Genomic DNA, 24,978 nt, shown 5'->3' with positions numbered 1-24,978 from the left:
TCTAAAATTATTAAAATCTTTTGACCTCTCTAGAGGCCATATTTTTCAACGGATCTTCATGAAAATTGATCTGAATGTTCACCTTGATGATATCTAGGTCGGTTTCAAAACTGGGTTACGTGCGGTCAAAAACTAGGCCAGTAGGTATAAAAATAGAAAAACCTTGTGACCTCTCTAGAGGCCATATTTTTCATGAGATATTCATGAAAATTAGTGAGAATGTTCACCTTGATGATATCTAGGTAAAGTTCAAAACAGGGTCACGTACCTTCGAAAACTAGGTCAATAGGTCAAATAATTGAAAAACCTTGTGAGCACTCTAGAGACCATATTTTTCAATGGATCTTCATGAAAATTGGTCAGATTTTTTATCTTGATAATATCTAGGTCAAGTTCAAAACTGGGTCACGAGCTCAAAAACTAGGTCACTATGTCAAATAATAGAAAAAACGACGTCATACTCAAAACAGGGTCATGTGGGAAGAGGTGAGCGATTCAGGACCATCATGGTCCTCTTGTTTATAAGCTGGTATCTCAGTTTCCATGAATGTGAATTGATTGGAACATGAAACACTTGTTCACTGTATGTGATGGTCTAGTATACAGTATATGTGTTCCTTTACACAGTTTTTTAGCTCACCAGAGCCAAAGGCTCAGGGTGAGCTATTCTAATCACTCACCGTCCGTTGTGCAACTCCGTCCTCTGTTGTCCGTAAACTTTTACTTTAAACGACATCTCCTCATAAACTGCTAGGCCAATTTCATCCAAACTTCACAAGAATGTTCCTTGGGTGAAGCTCTACAAAAATTGTTCAAAGAATTGAATTCCATGCAGAACTCTGGTTGCCATGGAAACCGAAAGGAAAAACTTTAAAAATCTTCTTCTCAAAAACCAGAAGCCCTAGAGCTTAGATATTTGGTGAGAAGCATTGCCTAGTGGACCTCTACCAAGTTTGTTCAAATGTGACCCCGGGGTCAAAATTGACCCCGCCCCAGGGGTCACTTGATTTTACATAGGAAAATTTTTAAAAATCTTTTTCTCAAAAACCAGAAGGCCTAGATATTAGATATTTGACATGTAGCATTGCCTAGTGGGCCTCTACTAAAGTTATTCAAATCATGACCCCGGGGTCAAAATTGACCCTGCCCCAAGGGTCACTTGATTTTACATAGATTTCTAAAGGAAAATCTTCAAAGAAATTTAAAAAATAAACCAAAAGGCCTAGAGCTTAGATATTTGACTTGTAGCATTGCCTAGTGGACCTCTACAAAATTTGTTCAAATCATGAGCCCCTGGGTCAAAATTGATTTAACATAGGAATGTCTTCAAAAATGTTCTAAAAATAAACCAGAAGGTCTAGAGCTTAGATATTTCACATGTAGCATTGCCTAGTGGACCTCTACAAAATTTGTTCAATTTGTGACCCCCGGGGTCAAATTGACCCCGCCTCATGGGGTTACTTGATTGTACATAGAAAAATCTTCAAAATTTTCTAAAAATAAACCAGAAGGCCTAGAGCTTTGATATTTGACATGTGGCATTGCCTAGTGGACCTCTACAAAATTTGTTCAAATCATGTCCCCTGGGGTCAAAATTGACCCCGCCCCAGGGGTCACTTGATTTTACATAGAAAAATCTTCAAAATTTTCTAAAAATAAACCAGAAGGCCTAGAGCTTAGATATTTGACAAGTAGCATTGCCTAGTGGATCTCTACAAAATTTTGTTCAAATCTTGACCCCCCCCCCCCCCAGGGTCAAACTGACCCCGCCCCAGGGGTTTCTTGATTGTACATAGAAAAATCTTTAAAATTTTCTAAAAATAAACCAGAAGGCCTAGAGCTTAGATATTTGGTATGTTACATTGCCTAGTAGACTTCTACAAACTTTTTTCAAATCATGACTCCCGGGGTAAAATTGGCCCCGCCCCAGGGATTACTTGATTTTACATAGGAAAATCTTCAAAAATTATCTAAAAATAAACCAGAAGGCCTAGAGCTTAGAAATTTCACATGTAGCATTGCCTAGTGGACCTCTACAAAATTTGTTCAAATCATGACCCCCGGGGTTAAATTGACCCCGCCCCATGGGGTTACTTGATTGTACATAGAAAAATCTTTAAAATTTTCTAAAAATAAACCAGAAGGCCTAGAGGTTAGATATTTGGTATGTAACATTGCCTAGTAGACTTCTACAAACTTTTTTCAAATCATGACTCCCGGGGTAAAATTGGCCCTGCCCCAGGGATTACTTGATTTTACATAGGAAAATCTTCAAAAAATTTCTAAAAATAAACCAGAAAGCCTAGAGCTTACATATTTCACATGTATCATTGCCTAGTGGACCTCTACAAAATTTGTTCAAATCATGACCCCCGGGGTCAAATTGACCCCGCCCCATAGGGTTACTTGATTGTACATAGAAAAGTCTTTAAAATTTTCTAAAAATAAACCAGAAGGCCTAGAGCTTAGATATTTGACTTGAAGCATTGCCTAGTTGACCTCTACAAAATTTGTTTAAATCATGACTCCCGGGGTCAAAATTAACCCCGCCCCAAGGGTCACTTGATTTTGCATAGGAAAATCTTAAATTTTTTTCTAAAAGTAAACCAGAAGGCCTAGATCTTAGATATTTGACATGTAGCATTGCCTAGTAGACTTCTACAAAATTTATTCAAATCATGACCCCCGGGGTCAAATTGACTCCGCCCCATAGGGTTACTTGATTGTACATAGAAAAATCTTCAAAATTTTCTGAAAATAAACCAGAAGGCCTAGAGCTTAGGTATGTCAAATGTAGGATTGCCTAGAGGACCTCTACAAAATTTGTTCAAATCTTGACCCCCCAGGGGTTACTTGATTGTACATAGGGAAATCTTGATAAATTTGCTAAAAATAAACCAGAAGGCCTAGATCTTAGATATTTGATAAGTAACATTGCCTAGTAGACTTCTACAAACTTTGTTCAAGTCATGACCCCCGGGGTAAAATTGGCCCCGCCCCAGGGGTTGCTTGATTGTACATTGGAAAATCTTCCAAAAAATTTCTAAAAATCATCAGTTTGACATTTGAAACATGTAGCTCATATTACTCTGGTGAGCGATCCAGGGTCATCATGACCCTCTTGTTTTAGCTCATTTGAGCCAAAGGCTCAGGGTGAGCTATTGTGATCGCTCACTGTGCGGTGTCTGTTCGTCCGTCCACACTTTCCTTTAAACAACATCTCCTCCTAAACCACTGGGCCAATTTTGATGAAACTTCACAGGGATGTTCCTTGGACGGTCTTCTTTAAAAATTATTCAAAGAATTGAATTCCATACAGAACTCTGGTTGCCATGGCAACCGAAAGGAAAAACTTAAAAAATCTTCTTGTCCAAAACCACAGGTCCTAGGGCTTTAATATTTGGCATGTAGCATCATCTAGTGGTCCTCTACCAAGATTGTTCAAATTATCCTCCTAGGGTCAAATATGGCCCCGCTCTGGGGGTCACATGGTTTACATAGATTTATATAGGAAAACTTTGAAAATCTTCTTGTCCAAAACCACAGATCCTAGGGCTATGATATTTGGTGTGTAGCATCATCTAGTGGTCCTCTACCAAGATTGTTCAAATTATCCCCCAAGGGTCAAATATGGCCCCACCCTGCGCGTCACATGGTTTACATAGACTTACATAGGGAAAAACTTTGAAAACCTTCTTGTGAAAAATCACAGGGCATAGGGCTTTGATATTTGGTGTGTGACATTATCTAGCGGTCCTCTACCAAGATTGTTCAAATTATGCCCCGGGGGGTGAAAAGAGGCCCCGCCCCGGGGGTCCCAAGTTTTACATTGACTTCTATAGGAAAAAGCTTTAAAAATCTTCTTGTCTTAAACCAGAAGACCTAGGCTTTTGATATTTGGTATGTAGTATTGTCTGGTGGTCCTCTACCAAGTTTATTCAAATTTTTACCCTGGGGTAAAAAGAGGCCCCACCCCGGGGGTCCCAATTTTACATAGACTTATATAGGAAAAAAAACTTTAAAAATCTTCTTGTCTGAAACCACAGGACCTAGGCCTTTGATATTATTTGGTATGTAGCATTGCCATATGGTCCTCTACCAAGATTTTTCAAATTATTACCCTGGGGTGAAAAGAGGCCCCAACCCGGCGGTCCCAAGTTTTACATAGACTTATATATGAAATTAAAAAAAAAATCGTCTTGTCTGAAAGTTCAAGGCCTAGGCTTTTGATACTTTGTATGTAGCATTGCCTAGTGGTTCTCTTACAAGACTGTTCAAATTATGCCTCTGGGGAGATAAGAGGCCCTGTCCCAGGGGTCACTTGTTATATGAGTTATATAGGAAAAAATACTTCAAAAATTTTCTGATCATATTTCCTAGACTGTTTTATTATAATTACCTGATGACCCTAAGTAATTAGGGGTCACTTGACTTTGACCTTGACCTACTGACCTACTGTTTTGTTTTTAAGATAGTGCCTTGAAATTTGGATGACAAATACAGTTTTGCACACCGATCTTAACAGCATAGAAATTTGGACCACGTCAATAACTTTCGATAAAGATTTCAATACTCATCTTTAATGTTCTTAGCCCTGACCTACTGACCTATTTTCTTGTTTTTGAAGCTACAGCAAAAAGATTTGGACCACATGTATAATGTTTGATACAGATTTCAATACTCATCTTGAATAGTCTTAATCGTGACCTACTGACCTACTTTTTCGTTTTTAAAGTTACAGTATAGAATTTTGGAGCACCTGTATAATATTTTATACAGATTTCTATACTCATCTTGAATAGTCTTAATCGTGACCTTCTGACCTACTTTCTTGTTTTTGAAGATACAGCATGGAAATTTGGACCACATGTGGAACTTTTGATACAGATTTCAATGCTCATCTTCAGTATTATTAACCCTGACCTACTGACCTACTTTCTTGTTTTTGAAGCTACAGAAAAGAGATTTGGACCACCTGTATAATTTTTCAACAGATTTCAGTACTTATCTTGAAGAATCTTTACCATGACCTTTTCACCTAGTTTTTATACCCCCACAAAACGAAGTTTGAGGGGGTGGTATATAGGAGTGAGCTTGGCGGTCGATCCGTTGGTTTTCATGGTTTCCAGATGATAGCTCATAAAAGGCTTGACAGATTTAAATATTTTTTGGTACACAGGTGTAACATCGGAAAATACAGGTCAAATTCGACTTTGGGGTCAGTAGGTCAAAGGTCAAGGTCACAGTGACCCTGAACAGTTAAACGGTTTCCGGATGATAACTTGAGAACGCTTGGGTCTAGGATCATACATTTTGGTACACAGGTGTAACATAAAAAAATACAGGTCAAGTTTGACTTTGGGGTCAGTCAGTCAAAGGTCAAGGTCACAGTGACCCTGAACAGTTAAACAGTTTCCGAACTTGGGAACGCTTGGGCCTAGGATCATAATTTTTGGTACACAGGTGTAACATCATGAAATACAGGTCAGATTCGACTTTGAGGTCAGTAGGTCAAAGGTCAAGGTCACAGTGACTCGGAACAGTTAAACGGTTTCCGGATGAATACTTGTGAACGCTTGGATCTAGGATCATAAATTTTTGTACACAGGTGCAACATGATAAAATACAGGTCAAGTTCGACTTTGAGATTAGTAGGTCAAAGGTCAAGGTCACAATAACACAAAACAGTTAAACGGTTTCCGGATGCTAACTTGAGAACGCTTGGGCATAGGATCATGAAAATTGATAGGGAGGTTGGTTATGACCAGCAGATGATCTTTAATGATTTTGAGGTCAGTAGGTCACAGGTCAAGGTCACAGTGACCCGGAACATTTAAACGGTTTTCGGACAATAACTTCAGAACGCTTGGGACTAAGATCACAAAACTTAATAGGGAGGTTGATCATGTCCAGCAGATGACCCGTATTGATTTTGAGTTCCAAAGGTCAAAGGTCAGAGTGACCCGGAACATTTAAACCTTTTCCGGACTATAACTTGAGAATGCTTGGGCAGAGGATCATGAAACTTCATAAGGAGGTTGATCATGACCAGCAGGTGACCTCTATTGATTTTGAGATCAGTAGGTCAAAGGTCAAGCAAGTTGGGCTTTGACATTGCTTTAGTTCTGTGACAAGGCCATATTGTTCGGGTATAATTCGTCACTTCTGTGACAACTCTAGTTTAGTTTTTGAAGCTTTAGCAAAGAAATTTGTTCAAACAAGCAATTAAACTCAGATGAGCGATATAGGGACATCATGGCCCTCTTGTTACACAAAGTTATGCTTCTTCTTCATCTTCCTGTTTGTTTCTCTTTTTATGCTCCAGAGCATATAGCAATTGAACTTTCCATTTGTCTGTCTGTATAAACCAAATTCCCTGTTCTTACTGAATGGACTTGATTCAAACTTAAAATGGTTCTTTCACATCACCCCCCCCCCACCCACCCCCTACATCATATAACACATGGTGCATTTCTCTGGCAGAAATATTCAATGAGTTATGTCCCTTTTATACCTAGAAATTCTTGTAAATTTTTAGCTCATCTTGAGCATGAAATATGTTAAAGAACATTGGAGGTCTGTCATCTGTCTTTCGTCTGTCTGCCAATTGTCAATAATTTCTTTAAAAAAAAAAACACTGTTAAACCACAAAGCCAATTATAAACAAACTCCACATTAATGTTCCTTGGATAATTGCCTTTCAGATCCCTTCAAATCTAGTTCACCCATGCAGAATTCTGGTTCTCATTGTAACCAAAGGAAAATTTTTGAAATCCTTTCCTTACAAACCACTATCTCGATTTTAAATAATTTCACAGAAATTTCCTTGAGTGACCCACTATCAAATTCCTTTAACCCTTTACCACACAGAACAGAAGCCAAAGTAACCTCTTTTACATAACACTGATAAGTGATAATCAATAATCAATAATCGGTATATGGCTGATAAGCGTGACTGTCTTATCTGAACAGAGGTGTTGGCATTATTTTGTGATTACACATACTTATGTTAAGAATGTCATTATTTTAATATTTTCTGTAAGTTTGACATTATTTTTGTCAATATAAAGTTTATAGCAATTTAAATTCTCTTTCCAATGATACAAAATTTATTGTAGTTTCTCTTTGAGTTTCGAAGATATAAAGTGTTAAAGTAAGGGAATTATATTTTTAGGCATAAAATTCTGTTTTGGATTACTTTCACATTGAAATTCATATACAATTTCTTTTTGAAGTTTCAAAGTTTGATTTATAGTTAATAGACTTATCTTCAGAATCGGAATCGGTAAGTATTTATATAAAAAAACAACCATCAAACTGAATAACACTACAAAAATAACGGATCGTAAAATTTCTGAAAGTGCAAAAAGATCGCCGAGATCGAGACTCGTAACCGACTACAGTATTCTTTTGCTAAAAATTAAAATATTTTTAGATAATATTACGTAATATTTTGATAATCAAACGTCGGTACATCACGGGTGACTTCCGCTGCAATTAACTCTTGGGGTGTCATAAAGTATTTGGAAGCCGCGGTCCTTCTGTTTTGATTAACACTTCCCGTTATGTAAGGCCATAAATTCCAAGCCATCATATACACAAATTGTTGTTTAGGGGAAATCTGCATATATCACGCGTGACCTTCATGACCTAACACATTTAAAAATACTTAGATGTTAAATGGTTGTTATTTTTAGTACGAGGAAAGTCCCACAAACCGACCAGTTGCAAGCAGTTTTCTCAATAATTTTCCATGACGTAGCGTCGTGCACATGTAGGAAAAAACCCCGGTGTCTTTCTTTGCAAATTACTCGATAAATTTAAATAATAACCACATGATCTTGTACGTAAATAATGATGACGAAATCCCATATTTTGAGTTAGTAAACATCTGGAATTTGTTTCTTTAGGAAAAGAACGAAAATAAAGCGATTGATTATGAGACACGGGATAAAACGATTCTGTTCAAATGGCCGTTAATCGGTATTATACGTTTCTATCGGGTAACCGTTAGACACGGGTCAATACGTTTCTGTTTGGTAATCGATAGATACGGTGATAAACGTATCGATGTGGGAAAGGGTTAAGTCATTGTTAAAAAAACATGGCTGCAACAGGGTAGGGCTAGTTTTCCCTATCTGCCCTGCATAGAATATTTTGAAAATATTCTCTGAAACTGCTAGCTTGATTTCAAAATAGTTTCACAATGTCCCTTGGGGTGGCTGCCATTCATTATGTTTAGTTAAACAAAATTAGCTTCCTTCAGGCAGAATTTGTGTTCCCTATATGGCTGTATAGAATACAGTCATGCAGTTTGAAAATCTACTGAAACTGCTGGTTTGATTTTAAATTTTTTTTACAGCAGTGTTTGTTAAGTGACCCCCAACAAAATTTCAAGTCATGTTAGTTTGTTAAAAATTCATCGTTGCCTGCAGGGGCAAAACCAGTTATAATTATGGAAAACTTGAAAAATTTTCTTTACGGAAACTGATGGCCCAAATTCAAAATAATTTCAGGCAGATGTTTGTTGGGTGATTCACCACCAAATTTCTGCAAGCTCCTTTCCACATTACTCCCCATCCCCATAATTTTGTGTCATAATATCAAGTGACATGATCCTCCCACAAAAGAAAAAAAACAGGTATGCAGGTGTGACCCTCTTCTAAAAATGTTCATGAAAGCTTTGAAAGTTAGGTGAGCTATCTAGAGCAATCATGGTTGATGCACTTCTATATGCTTCTGTTATTACCATGCTAAAAAGTTTTGACTTAAACTTGTGCGACATAACCATCCTTATCAGGGACATTAATCACTCCAGTGATAGCTCTTCTTTCCTCAGATATGCCATTTCACTATCCAGCATCAAACTAGTCAAGCACACATTCCTCTGACAACTCTTACTGTAGATAATGTTTTTACTATTAATATATCTAAAAACTGTTTTACTCACTGAATTTAAAGGACAAGTTACAACCTTTTTCTGTTACACTACCAGATACTGTACATTTTGTTTTCAGATGGTGAACTATTTATCCCAGAGGGACCTTTAAGTATGACAAGTGTTCAGGATATGTTCACAAAAATAGCAGAGAAATACTATGCTCCATACTCAGGACTTCTCACTTGCGGACATCTCAAGTGTAATATAACACTGTATCCCTCGCCAGAACCATATACAAAGTAGGTTCACTCTGTAAATTACTAAAATTTGGGATTTTTAGCTCACCTGAGCACGAAGTACTCAAAGGTGAGCTTTTGTGACCGCCCTGTGTCCGTCGTCCATCTGTCCGTCATCAACAATTTGACTTTTAACACTCAAGAGGTTACAATTTTGGCCCAATCTTAATGAAACTTGGTCAGAATGTTACTCACAATTCAATCTTAGACGAGTTCGATTTTGGATCATCTGGGGTCAAAAACTATGTCACCAGGTCAAATCAAAGGAAAAGCTTGTTAACACTCTAGAGGTCACAATTTTCGCCCAATCTTAATGAAACTTGGTCAGAATGTTACTCACAATTCAATCTTAGACGAGTTCGATTTTGGATCATCTGGGGTCAAAAACTAGGTCACCAGGTCAAATCAAAGGAAAAGCTTGTTAACACTCTAGAGGTCACAATTTTGGCCCAATCTTATTGAAACTTGGTCAGAATGTTACCCTCAATAAAATCTTGTATGAATTCGATATTGGGTCATCTGGGGTCAAAAACTAGGTCACCAGGTCAAATCAAAGGAAAAACTAGTTAAAACTGTAGAGGCCACATTTATGACCGTATCTTAATGAAACTTGGTCAGAATGTTAGTCTTGATGATCTATAGGTCAAGTTTTAATCTGAGTCAGGTGAGGTCAAAAACTAGGTTACTAGGTCAAATCAAAGGAAAAGCTTGTTAACACTCTAGAGGCCACATTTATAACTTTATCTTCATGAAACTTAGAATGTTAATCTTGATGATCTTTAGGTCAAGTTCGAATCTGGGTCATGTGGGTTCAAAAACTAGGTCACCGGGTCAAATCAGAGGAAAAGCTAGTTAACACTTTAGAGACAACATTTATGACCATATCTTAATGAAACTTGGTCAGAATGTTAATCTTGATCTTTAGGTCAATAGGTCAGGTGAGGGATACAGGGCCTTCATGGCCCTCTTGTTTAATAAACAAAGGATTTTCAGGAGAAAGCTTTGTATCTGAAGGAAGGGGCCTCCTTGGCCAAGCGGTTAAGTTCACTGACCTTGAATCACTTGTTCTTATGGTTGTTGTTCCTAAACCTTGCTTGTAGTATAGAATTGTTGTATGTAAGGACACCATCCTGTTAGTTTAAGTGTTAGAGGTTCTCCCTGACAAAACCAATAAGTTTCTGGGGCATTATCAGTGAATAAACACTTAATTGAACTTCTGTTTCAGCAATGGCCAATCATTTAGAAATAATTTACATATTCTACTTATCTTTTATACATATGTTACATACATTGTTTACAATTGAGCTGAATGTGAAATACATTTGTACTCAATATTCATAACTGGGTTTGATTGAAAGTTTTAGGAAACTCTTTTTTTGGTCCCATAGGATCAGTTCATTGAATTTTTGAATTCCATTTGTAACATTGCATGGCATTCAGCCTTATAACATGCCTATGTTTGAATGAATATGGTCACAGACTTTGATTCACTTGCTTCACATAGCAGTGTTTTTAAAACCTTGCTTAGAGTGTAGAGTTATTTCATGTGACTGTCATTTACAGGAGTTTGGTGGTCCTACCTCGTGCTTGAAATAATGCTGGGAGGGGCAGCTGGGAGGTGGGAGGGGCAGCTGGGGGTCTTCCTCTCCATCAAGCTGAAAAGTCATCATATGATCTATAATTTTGTTGGCCTGACTTAAAAACAAACAATACTAAATTCCTGCTATATCAAAAACCAATCGGTACCAATCAATCTAGATTAAACACTGCTTGGAAGATGATTTACTTTTGAAATACTCTCTAAGTTTGAACGAAATACATTTAAAACTCAATATCTCGAACAGGCTTATCACAAAATTACGGCTATCTCAAAGACATTTTCAAGTCCTGTCTTGAAAACACATGCAAAAAATACCATTTTAAGTTGAATTTTGGTTATCTCAAAAGTAAAATGTTTAATCATTTGGAATTTGAGATGTATCTGTGTTTACCTGGAGATATTATTTATGAGGGAACTATTACATGTTATTACTACATGACACTTCATATAAATCCCTGGTCAGTAGCATGTGCTACATGACTGGTCTAAATTCAACACATGTATTGAGCTAATAAGTCAAAAATTGAAAATAAACGTGTCAAATGAAACAAACACTAATTGAATGACATACAGGTTAAAAATCAAAACTATTGGTCCTCAGACAGTTGGACCTCAATCAGTAGTTTGTCTGTTGACTAGAAAGGCATTCAATAAGTAAATAAAATGTCAGATTGTTTCTGAATAAATATTCAGCTTGGAAAAATCAGTTCTTTGGATATTTTAAAATGCAGTACTTTTTTTTGTCTAGAGAAAATGAGTTTGTATCAGTGCATACAACAGTGTCAGACAAACTAGAGATATGTGGTTTTATGGATCTGCAAGACATTGCGAGTCCTCCAACTGTATCTAGGCACCTTGTTTTGCCAGTGGCCAGTAAACAGAAACAAAACAATACAGGTATGTAGTACAGTATTCTTAACTCCGTTCAATGCCTCAGTTGTGTCTGATTAAAATAAGATGATTCATAAAAAAACAGTGGCATGAAAAGTCTGAATACGACCATGATGATGATGCTTTTTGTCAAGCCCGCTTGGGGAAGCGGAGACATAGTTATCCAAATAGCTGTTTGGTGTATGTGCGTGCGTTGTGCATCCGTGCATCTGTCCAGATTTGTTTGTCCGGACCATAACTTTGACATGCTTGGAGCATTCTTGTTTATATTTTGCATGAATGTTAACCTCAGTGAAGCGGACTGTCATGTGCAAATCCCAGGTTCCTATCTCTAAAGTCAAGGTCACAGTTGGAGGTCAAAGTTCATGTCAGATCTTGTCTGGCCCATAACTTTGACATGCATTGAGGAATCTTGTTTATTATTTGGCATGAATGTTTAACTCAATGAGGCTCAATGAGACGGGGTGTCATATGCAGACCCCAGGTTCCTATCTCAAAGGTCAAAGCCACAGTGGTCAAAGGCCATTTTAGAGCTTGTCCAGGTCATATCTTCGATAAGTATGGAGCAATTTTTTTATCTTTGGCGTAAATGTTCACCTCTATGAGATGAAGTGTTGTGTGCAAACCTCGGGTCCCTATCTCAAAGGTCAAGGTCACACTTGGGGGTCAAAGGACATTTTAGAGCTTGTCCGGGCTGTAACTTTGCCATGCATAAAGCAATCTTTTTAGCTTGTCTGATTTTTGAAAAAAAATCTATGAGGTATTGTCACTTGATTGTCGGCGTTGGATAAAATTTGTTGTTTAGGTCCACCTTTTCTCAAACACTATAAGAGCTACAGCTTTGAAACTTTGCACACTTGTTAATCATTATAAGGGGACTTTGTAGGCCAAGAACCATAACTCTGATATGCATTTTGTTAGAATTATGGCCCTTTTTGTACTTAGAAAATCTGAGTTTCTTGGTTAAAATTTTTGTTTAGGTCCACCTTTTCTCAAAAACTGTAAGAGCTACATCTTTGAAACTTTGCACATTTGTTCATCATCATTAGGGGACTATGTAAGCCAAGACCCATAACTCTGATTTGCATGTTGTCAGAATTATGGCCGTTTTTAAAAAAACTGGATGTATTATGGGAATGCCCCTGGCTGGTGGGTGGGCAGGATATCCCAGGTCAATTGTCCTGTCTTCAGGAAATCCCAGGAATTCCTGATGTCAGGAAATCTCAGGACACTTGTCCTGTCTTCAGGAAACCCCAGAACATGTAATTGAATACCTTGTAAACATGATTTGAAATTCTGTTTGGTGGGAAATACATTTAACAAATTGAATGTTAAATTTCAATAGTTTATACAGTAAGAATATAAGGATTATCATTTCCAATAAATGTATTAAAAGATATTTTGTAGTTAAAAAATATATAGCATGTATATTGAAACAATACAACCTGTCATAGCAGAAATATTTTCTTGGCACATCATAAATCATCTCAAATATACTCTAGACTCTTAATGTACACTCTTGGCAGAACATCTAGGTGAAAAATCTACTATTCAGTCTAGAATCATCAAATTATGAGCTTCATATTGAGCAAAAAGCTCATTCTAGGATCTGTTCACTAGAGTGAATATGTCTGATCAGACATGTACAGATAACTTAAACTGTTCTAACACATTTCACATTTTAATGCTCTGACTGATTTTATAGAAGACTACTTTTCTAAATAACTTATTGTTTTATAAATCATTAAATGAAAGAGTTTATATAGTATGGTACAGAAATATAGTTTGCCATCTTACCAGAAATACAGAATATTATTCCTTTTACACTGACAACACCACAAACACATGTGCTTAGTGAAACAGTTTCTCACAAAACATGGGTCTTCAGTACAGGATGTAATTAATTAAACTTACTAGACCATTACAAGATCATGTTTCAAATTTATTACCAGATCTTTTCAACCTGTATCTTTTAGAAAAAGTCCTGTCTTTTTCCTGTGAACAGGACAAGTTTTCTATCAAAAGTCCTGTCTTGTAATGTAAAAGTCCTGTCTTCAGGACTTTTCTGCAGCCTTGCTAAAAGAATCTCAGGATATCCCAGGATAATCCTGGGATTTCCTGAGAACAGGAAAACCTTTCTGCACGGGAATAACTTCAGTTTTCATTGATGTATTGAATTTAAACTTGGCCTATAGGTAGCTCATAGAAAAGCCAAGGTTGGGATTGTATATGGGGTAATTGGGGTCAAGTTCAAGGTCAAGATAACTTATTTAATCTTCACACTTAGAAAATTCCATGGCGGTGCAGTGGTCTAGAGCGTTAGGTCAAAAGCTACTTTTTAGTCAATGGGATGGAAGGGCGTCGGTTCAAATCCAACTGAGATCCAAATTTTTTTATATTTTTTTTTGTCAAGGTCAATGTCACAGTTACTAAAAATAGATTTTTTCTTTTAAAAAAGAAAAAAAAAATTTTTCACTAAAAATAGATTTTTTTCTTGGTGTGATCATCAAAAAGGTGATTTCTGCTTTATAATTTTAGTTTGGACTTACTTACTGCCACCAAACTTTGTGTACAGTAAGCTTATCGGAAAAATTAGCTTTGAATGATATTTGGGGTAACTGTTACTAAAAATAGAATAATGGTTTCCACTCAATTTGTTTAGTTTGGGTACACTTATTGTTAGTATACTTGGTGTGTAGATAGCTTTTATCAAGCACAAAAGGTTGGGAAAATAAAATGTTCACCACCACGAGACGAAGTGTCATGCGCAAGAACCAGGTCCCTAGGTCTAAGGTCAAGGTCACACATAGAGGCCAAAGGTCAGATACAAGAATGACCTTGTCCGGAGCATTTCTTCTTCATGCATGGAGGGATTTTGATGTAACTTTACGCAATTGTTCACCATCACGTGATGGAGTGTCATGCACAGGTCCCTTCTTTAGAATTACTTCCCTTTATTGTTACTATAAATAGCTTATATTGTAACTTTTTCATTACTAGTCGTAGGGAAAAATCGAGACCACTTTTCTGTAGTACAACATGCATGTTACATCCAATTTTGAGGTGTATTTTGACCTATCTCTACCTGGTAAGAATTTTATGTGGACTTGCAATTATTTTTTTTTTTTTTTTTTTTTTTTTTTTGTAAAGATTAAGTTCCCTTAGTATAACTTTATATTGTAACTTTTTTATAATTGACCATAGGTAAAAACCAAGACAACATAGATGGTACAACATAGATGTTACTTTCAAATTTTAGGTGTATTTTAATGTATCTCTACCCGGTATGGAGTGTTTTTAGCTCACCAGAGCCAAAGGCTCAGGGTGAGCTATTAGGATCAGTCACCGTCTGTAGTCCGTCCGTAAACTTTTACTTTAAATGACATCTCCTCATAAACCGCTAGGCCAATTTCATCCAAACTTCACAGCAATGTTCCTTGGGTGAAGCTCTACAAAAATTGTTCAAAGAATTGAATTCCATGCAGAACTCTGGTTGCCATGGCAACCGAAAGGAAAAACTTTAAAAATCTTCTTCCCAAAAACCAGAAGGCCTAGAGCTTAGATATTTGGTGTGAAGCATTGCCTAGTGGACCTCTACCAAATTTGTTCAAATCATGACCCCGGGGTCAAAATTGACCCCGCCCCAGGGTTCACTTGAATTTACATAGGAAAATCTCAAAAAATCTTCTTCTCAAAAACCAGAAGCCCTAGAGCTTAGATATTTGACATTAAGCATTGCCTAATGGACCTCTACTAAAATTGTTCAAATCATGACGCCGGGGTCAAAATTGACCCCGCCCCAGGGGACACATGATTTTACATAGGAAAATCTTCAAAAAATTTCTAAAAATAAACCAGAAGGCCTAGAGCTTAGATATGTGACATGTAGCATTGCCTAGTGGACCTCTACAAAATTGTTCAAATCATGACCCCCGGGGTCAAAATTGACCCCACTCCAGGGGTCACTTGATTTTACATAGGAAAATCTTCAAAAAATTTCTAAAAATAAACCTGAAGGCCTAGAGCTTAGATATTTCATGTGTAGCATTGCCTAGTGGACCTCTACAAAATTTGTTCAAATCATGACCCCTGGGGTCAAAATTTACCCCTCCCCATGGGGTCACTTGATTTTACATAGGAAAATATTCAAAAATTTTCGAAAAATAAACCAGAAGGCCTAGATCTTAGATATTTGACATGTAGCATTGCCTAGTAGACTTCTACAAAATTTATTCAAATCATGACCCCCAGGGTCAAATTGACCCCGCCCCATGGGGTTTCTTGATTGTACATAGAAAAATCTTCAAAATTTTCTGAAAATAAACCAGAAGGCCTAGAGCTTAGATATTTGACATGTAGCATTGCCTAGTGGACCTCTACAAAATTTGTTCAAATCATGACCCCCGGGGTCAAAATTGACCCCGCCCCAAGTGTCACTTGATTTTACATAGGAAAATCTTCAAAAACTTTCCAAAAAATAAACCAGACGGCCTACAGCTTAGATATTTCACCTGTAGCATTGCTTAATGGACATCTACAAAATGTATTCAAATCATGACCCCCGGGGTCAAAATTGACCCCGCCCAAGGGGGTCACTTGATTTTACATAGGAAAATATTCAAAAATTTTCGAAAAATAAACCAGAAGGCCTAGATCTTAGATATTTGACATGTAGCATTGCCTAGTAGACTTCTACAAAATTTATTCAAATCATGACCCCCAGGGTCAAATTGACCCCGCCCCATGGGGTTTCTTGATTGTACATAGAAAAATCTTCAAAATTTTCTGAAAATAAACCAGAAGGCCTAGAGCTTAGATATTTGACATGTAGCATTGCCTATTGGACCTCTACAAAATTTGTTCAAATCATGACCCCCGGGGTCAAAATTGACCCCGCCCCAAGTGTCACTTGATTTTACATAGGAAAATCTTCAAAAAATTTCTAAAAATAAACCAGAAGGCCTAGAGCTTAGATATTTCACATGTAGCATTGCCTAGTGGACCTCTACAAAATGTATTCAAATCATGACCCCCGGGGTCAAAATTGACCCCGCCCAAGGGGGTCACTTGATTTTACATAGGAAAATCTTCAAAAATTTTCTGAAAATAAACCAGAAGGCCTAGATCTTAGATATTTGACATGTGACATTGCCTAGTAGACTTCTACAAAATTTGTTCAAATCATGACCCCCAGGGTCAAATTGACCCCGCCTCATGGGGTTACTTGATTGTACATAGGAAAATCTTCTAAATTTTCTAAAAAAAACCCAGAAGGCCTAGAGCTTAGATATTTGACATGTAACATTGCCTAGTGGACCTCTACAAAAGTTGTTTAAATCTTGAGCCCCCAGGGTCAAATTGACCCAGCCCCAGGGGCTACTTGATTGTAGATAGGGAAATCTTCATAAATTTTCTAAAAATAAACCAGAAGGCCTAGATCTTAGATATTTGATATGTAACATTGCCTATTACACTTCTTCAAACTTTTTTCAAATCATGACCCCCGGGGTAAAATTGGCCCCGCCCCAGGGGTTACTTGATTTTACATCGGAAAATCTTCCAAAAAATTTCTAAAAATCATCAGTTTGACATTTGAAACATGTAGCTCATATTACTCTGGTGAGCGATCCAGGGTCATCATGACCCTCTTGTTTTAAAGAACCTGTTGGCATGATGCAATTGAAAACCTGGTTTTCGTGGAATTTCCATGTTTCTTGTATTGTAACTTTTTTATAATTGACCATAGGGAAAAACCAAGACTTTTCTGTGGTACAACATAGATGTTACTTTCAAATTTTAGGTGTATTTTAAGGTATCTCTACCTGGTAAGGAGTTTTTTGTGGACTTAGAAAAACAAAAGAATTACAATAATTACTACACAACCACAGAATTAAAATTCCATTTGAAAATACAGGTCTTAGTGTATATTTGCTATGATGGGCGTATATTGTGACATTCTGGCACTCTTATTGTATTTAGAAAATTTGAGTTTCTTGGTTAAAATGTTTGTTTATATATAGGTCCACCTTTTCTCAAAAACTAAAGAGCTTCAGCTTTGAAACTTTGCACACTTGTTTACCATTATTAGGGGACTATGTAGGCCAAGACCAATAACTCTGATTTTTATTTTGTCAGAATTACGGCCCTTTTTATGCTTAGAAAATTTGTTCAAACGGTTCCGCTTGGTTGCACATATGGGCTGCCAGAGCTAAAAATAGAAAAAACTTCAAACGACATCTTCTCCTAAACCGATGGTCCGATTTTGAAATAATTTCACACAAATGGTCTTATGTCACCCTCTACCAAGTTTGTTCAAATTATACCAATTTGTCAAAAAACATGGCTGCTGGAGTGCGTGGTCACTTTTCCCTATATGTATATAGTGGAAACTTTAAAAATCTTCTTGTATGAAACTGCTTGCCCGATTTTAGAATAATTGTTCACAAATGGTCCTTGTGTGACCCTCTACCAAGATTATTCAAATTATTTTGATTCATCAAAAAACATGGCCGCCAGAGGGCATGGTCTGCTTGCCCGATTTTAGAATAATTTTACACAAATGGTCCTTGTGTGACCCTCTACCAAGATTGTTCAAATTATTTTGATTCGTCAAAAAACATGGCCACCAGAGGGCGTGGTCACTTTTCTCTATATGTATATAGGTCACAATAAGGTAAATAGTTTTCCCTATATATTCTATTTAAAACTGACCTTTTTTAAAGAGCTACCAAACATAGCTAGACCCATTTCAGAGAACAAATCCTTACCTCATTTTAAAGAGTTATGATAAAACTGATATAAAATGAAGAGAAAAGTAGGGGTCATATATCTTCTAAGAGAGATTTTTCTGGTCACATTTGCTTACTGTAAACTGACATCAAAATCACACTGCTGTGACCTGGAAGTACTACTCATACTAAAATTGAGCTTGACTTCACCAAATACAACCTGTTGTCCCATTTTTCCTACCAAAATGTCAAAAATACATCCACAATGAAATTTAAACAGAAACTAGCTTCAATTTAGACCACTGTTGCCATGCCAAGTGAAAAATTAGTGTTCAAATACCTGGCAGCCATTACGCAACTAGACCAGATGGCTCCCACGCTGGTTCCTTTAGTTTAGTTAGGCCTATAAGAAAAACTGTTTTTCTGTAATAGTCTCAATTTCATTTGTATAGTACCAGTAACATATCTGCATGAAAAATACCAACTTTCAGTTTGATTAAATCAGTTTTCCAGGTTTTATGGCATTTTCAGTAATGCGGGTCCCAGCGCCAATTTTCCTTCAAAATTGATATCACAACATAATTTTTAACCAGTTCTTCAAGCCAGAGCTGGTTTTTGCCCTATTTTATAAATTTTCACCATAATTTGCAAGCAAATTACACACTAACACTTTGAAATATACCAAATGTCCCCTCTGAAAGGTATAGATGGGCAAAATTTAGAGTGTAAATGTACATTTTTTTAAGAAAAAGTACACCCAACACAGTGAAAATGTGATTTTTTTGGGTTTTTATCAATTTATGCAGCAAAATTTCAATGAAATGCTCATTTTTTACCAAAATCTGACCAAACTAGTTCATTTATATCAATATCTGGACAAATCTCAATTTTTGCCCAGATTTTCTTATAGGTCATAATAAGGTAAATAGTTTTCCCTATATATTCTATATAAAACTGACCTTTTTTAAAGAGCTACCAAACATAGCTAGACCCATTTCAGAGAACAAATCCTTACCTCATTTTAAAGAGTTATGATAAAACTGATATAAAATGAAGAGAAAAGTAGGGGTCATATATCTTCTAAGAGAGATTTCTCTGGTCACATTTGCTTACTGTTAACTGACATCAAAATCACACAGCTGTGACCTGGAAGTACTACTCATACTAAAATTGAGCTTGACTTCACCAAATACAACCTGCTGTCCCATTTTTCCTACCAAAATGTCAAAAATACATCCACAATGAAATTTAAACAGAAACTAGCTTCAATTTAGACCTCTGTTGCCATGCCAAGTAAAAAATTAGTGTTCAAATACCTGGCAGCCATTACGCGACTAGACCAGATGGCTCCCACGCTGGTTCCTTTAATTTAGTTAGGCCTATAGTGGAAACTTTAAAAATCTTCTTGTGTGAAACTGCTTGCCCTATTTTAGAATAATTTTACACAAATGGTCCTTGCGTGACCCTCTACCAAGATTTTTCAAATTATTTTGATTCGTCAAAAAATATTGCTGCCAGAGGGCGTGGTCACTTTTCTCTATATGTATATAGTGGAAACTTCAAAAATCTTGTTTGAAACTGCAAGCCTGATTTTAAAATAATTTTACACAAATGGTTCTTGTGTGACCCTCTACTAAGATTGTTCAAATTATTCTGATTCGTCAAAAAACATGGCTGCCAGGGGGCGTGATCACTTTTCTTCTCTGAATCAATAATAGCTAGAGCCTTGATATTTGGCGTGTGATATCAGATTTGTAATGTCTACCATAATTGTTCAAATTATTGCCCTAGGTTCAAAAGTGTGTGTGAAATGTATACAGTCTAACCTGTCTTAAGCAGCCAGCCAAGGGAAGCAGACAATTTGGCCGCTTAGCCAGGTGACGCTGATCGGAGGTGCAGCCAGTATATGTATTTTTCAGACTTCCGACCACTTTAGCCTTTAGAGTAATTTTTTTGGTTTTCTATTATTACTTTACCAGGATACATTGACGTGCATTTGCCTTCGCAATACGAATGGTCTTCTGAGTAATCTAAAACTCCGGCGTGTTTTTTTTTTTTTTACAACAAAAATTGTTACTGACAATTTTCCAACTTAAAACAAGTTTGTTTATAATTTTCGCCATTTTGGTAAGGGAAGCTACTCCCCGCGCTTACTGTCTATGCTAAAATCTACAATCTACAGGTTAGACTGTATAATATAGGCTAACATAGAAGAAACCTAACTCTGTACTTACACAAACACACTTGAAGCCTTGTACACAGGTGAGCGCTTTAGGGTCAATGACCCTCTTGTTTTGTTTAGGTCACCTTTTCTCAAAAACTGTAAGAGCTTCAGCTTTAAAACTTTGCACAGTTGTTCATCATCATTAGGGGACAATGTAGGTCAAGAATAACTCTAGCTTGCATTTTGTCAGAATTACGGCCCTTTTTGTACTTAGAAAATCTGAACTATAACTCTTCTTACATATTGTCCAGCACTTGCAGACGAGCGATTGCACCAGTAGGCCGTGCTCTTGTTTTCATTTGGCATAAATGTTTGCCTCAAAGAGATAGAGTGTCACATGCAACTCCCAGTCCTTTTGACAGCTGGCGGGCTTGACATGTTGCCGGTGGTCATCTCAACATAATTTTTAACCAGTTCTTCAAGCCAGAGCTGGTTTTTGCACTATTTTATAAATTTTCACCATAATTTGCAAGCAAATTACACACTAACACTTTGAAATATACCAAATGTCCCCTCTGAAAGGTATAGATGGGCAAAATTTAGAGTGTAAATGTACATTTTTTTAAGAAAAAGTACACCCAACACAGTGAAAATGTGATTTTTTGGGTTTTTATCAATTTATGCAGCAAAATTTCAATGAAATGCTCATTTTTTACCAAAATCTGACCAAACTAGTTCATTTATATCAATATCTGGACAAATCTCAATTTTTGCCCAGATTTTCTTATAGGTCATAATAAGGTAAATAGTTTTCCCTATATATTCTATATAAAACTGACCTTTTTTAAAGAGCTACCAAACATAGCTAGACCCATTTCAGAGAACAAATCCTTACCTCATTTTAAAGAGTTATGATAAAACTGATATAAAATGAAGAGAAAAGTAGGGGTCATATATCTTCTAAGAGAGATTTCTCTGGTCACATTTGCTTACTGTTAACTGACATCAAAATCACACAGCTGTGACCTGGAAGTACTACTCATACTAAAATTGAGCTTGACTTCACCAAATACAACCTGCTGTCCCATTTTTCCTACCAAAATGTCAAAAATACATCCACAATGAAATTTAAACAGAAACTAGCTTCAATTTAGACCTCTGTTGCCATGCCAAGTAAAAAATTAGTGTTCAAATACCTGGCAGCCATTACGCGACTAGACCAGATGGCTCCCACGCTGGTTCCTTTAATTTAGTTAGGCCTATAGTGGAAACTTTAAAAATCTTCTTGTGTGAAACTGCTTGCCCTATTTTAGAATAATTTTACACAAATGGTCCTTGCGTGACCCTCTGCCAAGATTTTTCAACTTATTTTGATTCGTCAAAAAATATTGCTGCCAGAGGGGGTGGTCACTTTTCTCTATATGTATATAGTGGAAACTTCAAAAATCTTGTTTGAAACTGCAAGCCTGATTTTAAAATAATTTTACACAAATGGTTCTTGTGTGACCCTCTACTAAGATTGTTCAAATTATTCTGATTCGTCAAAAAACATGGCTGCCAGGGGGCGTGGTCACTTTTCTTCTCTGAATCAATAATAGCTAGAGCCTTGATATTTGGCGTGTGATATCAGATTTGTAATGTCTACCATAATTGTTCAAATTATTGCCCTAGGTTCAAAAGTGTGTGTGAAATGTATACAGTCTAACCTGTCTTAAGCTGCCAGCCAAGGGAAGCAGACAATTTGGCCGCTTAAGCCAGGTGACGCTGATCGGAGGTGCAGCCAGTATATGTATTTTTAGCCCACCATCATCAGATGGTGGGCTATTAAAATCACTCTGCGTCCGTGGTCCGTCATTCCGTCCGTCCGTCCGTCCGTTAACAATTTCTCGTTATCGCATCTCCTCAGAAACTACTGGGGGGATTTTGACCAAACTTTGTCAGAATGATGTATTGGTACACTAGTTGTGTCCCCCTGAAAATCAGACTGGTTCAACAATTTATGAGTGAGTTATGGCCCTTTGTTTATTTCTATAATTTATATAGATTTATATAGGGAAAAACTTTGAAAACCTTCTTGTCCAAAACCACAGAGCCTAGGGCTTTGATATTTGGTATGAAGCATCATCTAGTGGTCCTCTACCAAGATGATTCAAATTATTTCTCTGGGGTCAAATATGGCCCTGCCCTGGGGGTCATATGGTTTACATAGACTTATATAGGGAAAAACTTTGAAAATCTTCTTGTCCAAACCACAAAGCCTAGGGCTTTGATACTGTAATGTAGCATCATCTAGTGGTTCTCTACCAAGTTTGTTCAAATTATCCTCCTAGGGTTAAATATGGCCCCGCCCCGGGGTCACATGGTTCATATAGACTTATATAGGGAAAAGCTTTTAAAATGTTCTTGTCAGTAACTACACATCAAACTTGGACCACATGTATATTTTTGAGTGGCAAGATGAACCTTGACATGAGTTGACCTTGATCTTGACCTAGTGACCTACTTTCACATTTCTGTAGCTACAGCCTTCAAATTTGGACCACATGCATAATTTTGTGCACTGGAAAAAACTTTGACCTTTATTTTGACCTAGTGACCTACTTCACATTTTGAAGGTACAGGCATCAAATTTGGACATATGCATAATTTCGTGTTTCAAAATGAAATTTGACATTGATTTTGACCTAGTGGCCTACTTCCACATTTCTCAAGCTACAGCCTTCAAATTTGGACTACATGCTAGTTTGTGTACCGAAAAAACTTTGACCTTGACATTGACCTATGACCTACTTTCACATTTTTGAAGCTACAGCCCTCAAATTTGGACCACTTGCATAGTTTTATGTACTGAAATGACCTTTGACCTTTACATTGACCTAGTGACCTACTTTCACTTTTAAGTTACAGGCTTCAAATTTGGACCACATGCATAGTTTTGTATTCCGAAATAAAATTTGACCTTGATTTTGACCTAGTGACCTACTTTTACATTTCTCAAGCTACAGCCTTCAATTTGGACCACATGCATAGTTTTGTGTACCGAAACAAACTTTGACCTTTACATTGACCTAGTGACCTACTTTCACATTTTTTGAAGGTACAGGCTTCAAATTTGGACCACATGCATAGTTTTGTATTCCGAAGTAAAATTTGACCTGGATTTTGACCTAGTGACCTACTTTTACATTTCTCAAGCTACAGCCTTCAAATTTGGACCACTTGCATAGATTTGTGTTGTGTATGGAAATGAAATTTGACCTTGAGCTAGTCAATAAGTCTTGAAATTTGGAACACTCAAAAATGGCACATTGGTGGGCGCCAAGATCACTCTGTGATCTCTTGTTCAGACTTCCGACCACTTTAGCCTTTAGAGTAATTTTTTTGGTTTTCTATTATTACTTTACCAGGATACATTGACGTGCATTTGCCTTCGCAATACGAATGGTCTTCTGAGTAATCTAAAACTCCGGCGTGTTTTTTTTTTACAACAAAAATTGTTACTGACGATTTTCCAACTTAAAACAAGTTTGTTTATAATTTTCGCCATTTTGGTAAAGGAAGCTACTCCTATGCTAAAATCTACAATCTACAGGTTAGACTGTATAATATAGGCTAACATAGAAGAAACCTAACTCTGTACTTACACAAACACACTTGAAGCCTTGTACACAGGTGAGCGCTTTAGGGTCAATGACCCTCTTGTTTTGTTTAGGTCACCTTTTCTCAAAAACTGTAAGAGCTTCAGCTTTAAAACTTTGCACAGTTGTTCATCATCATTAGGGGACAATGTAGGTCAAGAATAACTCTAGCCTGCATTTTGTCAGAATTACAGCCCTTTTTGTACTTAGAAAATCTGAACTATAACTCTTCTTACATATTGTCCAGCACTTGCAGACGAGCGATTGCACCAGTAGGCCGTGCTCTTGTTTTCATTTGGCATAAATGTTTGCCTCAAAGAGATAGAGTGTCACATGCAACTCCCAGTCCTTTTGACAGCTGGCGGGCTTGACATGTTGCCGGTGGTCATCTAGTGTTGCTGCTGCTGCTGATGATGATAGAAAATGTGTATGATGTGATGTTTTGACTCAAATGTATTATTAGTATAGGTGGATGGTCTTCTCCTCTGAAACTACTGGTCAGAATTACAACAAACTTGGTCTGTAGCATCCTGGCTCCTCTTTCAGTTTTGTACAACTTGTTCCACTTCACCTCTTTTAGAGGCTACTGAGCTAGAAATGGAAAAACCTTTAAACAACATCTCATGAACCGCATGGTGGATCTTCTTCAAACACATGCGGATCTTCATGAAATTCGATCAGAATTTTTGTCTGAATGAAATCTAGGTCAAGTTTGAATATGGGTCATCTTGGGTAAAATCTAAGTCACCCAGTCAAATCAAAGAAAAAACTTTTGTGCAC

General features: G+C 36.9%; 1 protein-coding gene across 6 annotated transcripts in view; it reads left to right on the top strand.

Annotated features, from left to right (window-relative positions):
• Positions 1-24,978, top strand: part of LOC123566558 (integrator complex subunit 14-like) — a 191,237-nt gene that overhangs the window by 124,469 nt on the left and 41,790 nt on the right. For all 6 annotated transcript variants that reach the window (XM_045360780.2, XM_045360781.2, XM_045360782.2 and 3 more), the window contains 2 exons: positions 9,018-9,180; positions 11,526-11,674. In XM_045360780.2, coding sequence (XP_045216715.1) covers positions 9,018-9,180; positions 11,526-11,674 — 312 coding nt within the window. The remainder of the gene's footprint in view (positions 1-9,017; positions 9,181-11,525; positions 11,675-24,978) is intronic.

Source organism: Mercenaria mercenaria, chromosome 8 (assembly GCF_021730395.1).
Source record: "Mercenaria mercenaria strain notata chromosome 8, MADL_Memer_1, whole genome shotgun sequence".
Classification (NCBI taxonomy): Eukaryota; Metazoa; Mollusca; class Bivalvia; order Venerida; family Veneridae; genus Mercenaria; species Mercenaria mercenaria.
The sequence above is the reverse complement of the archived record's forward strand: the minus strand, read 5'-3'. Positions and strand labels throughout refer to the sequence as shown.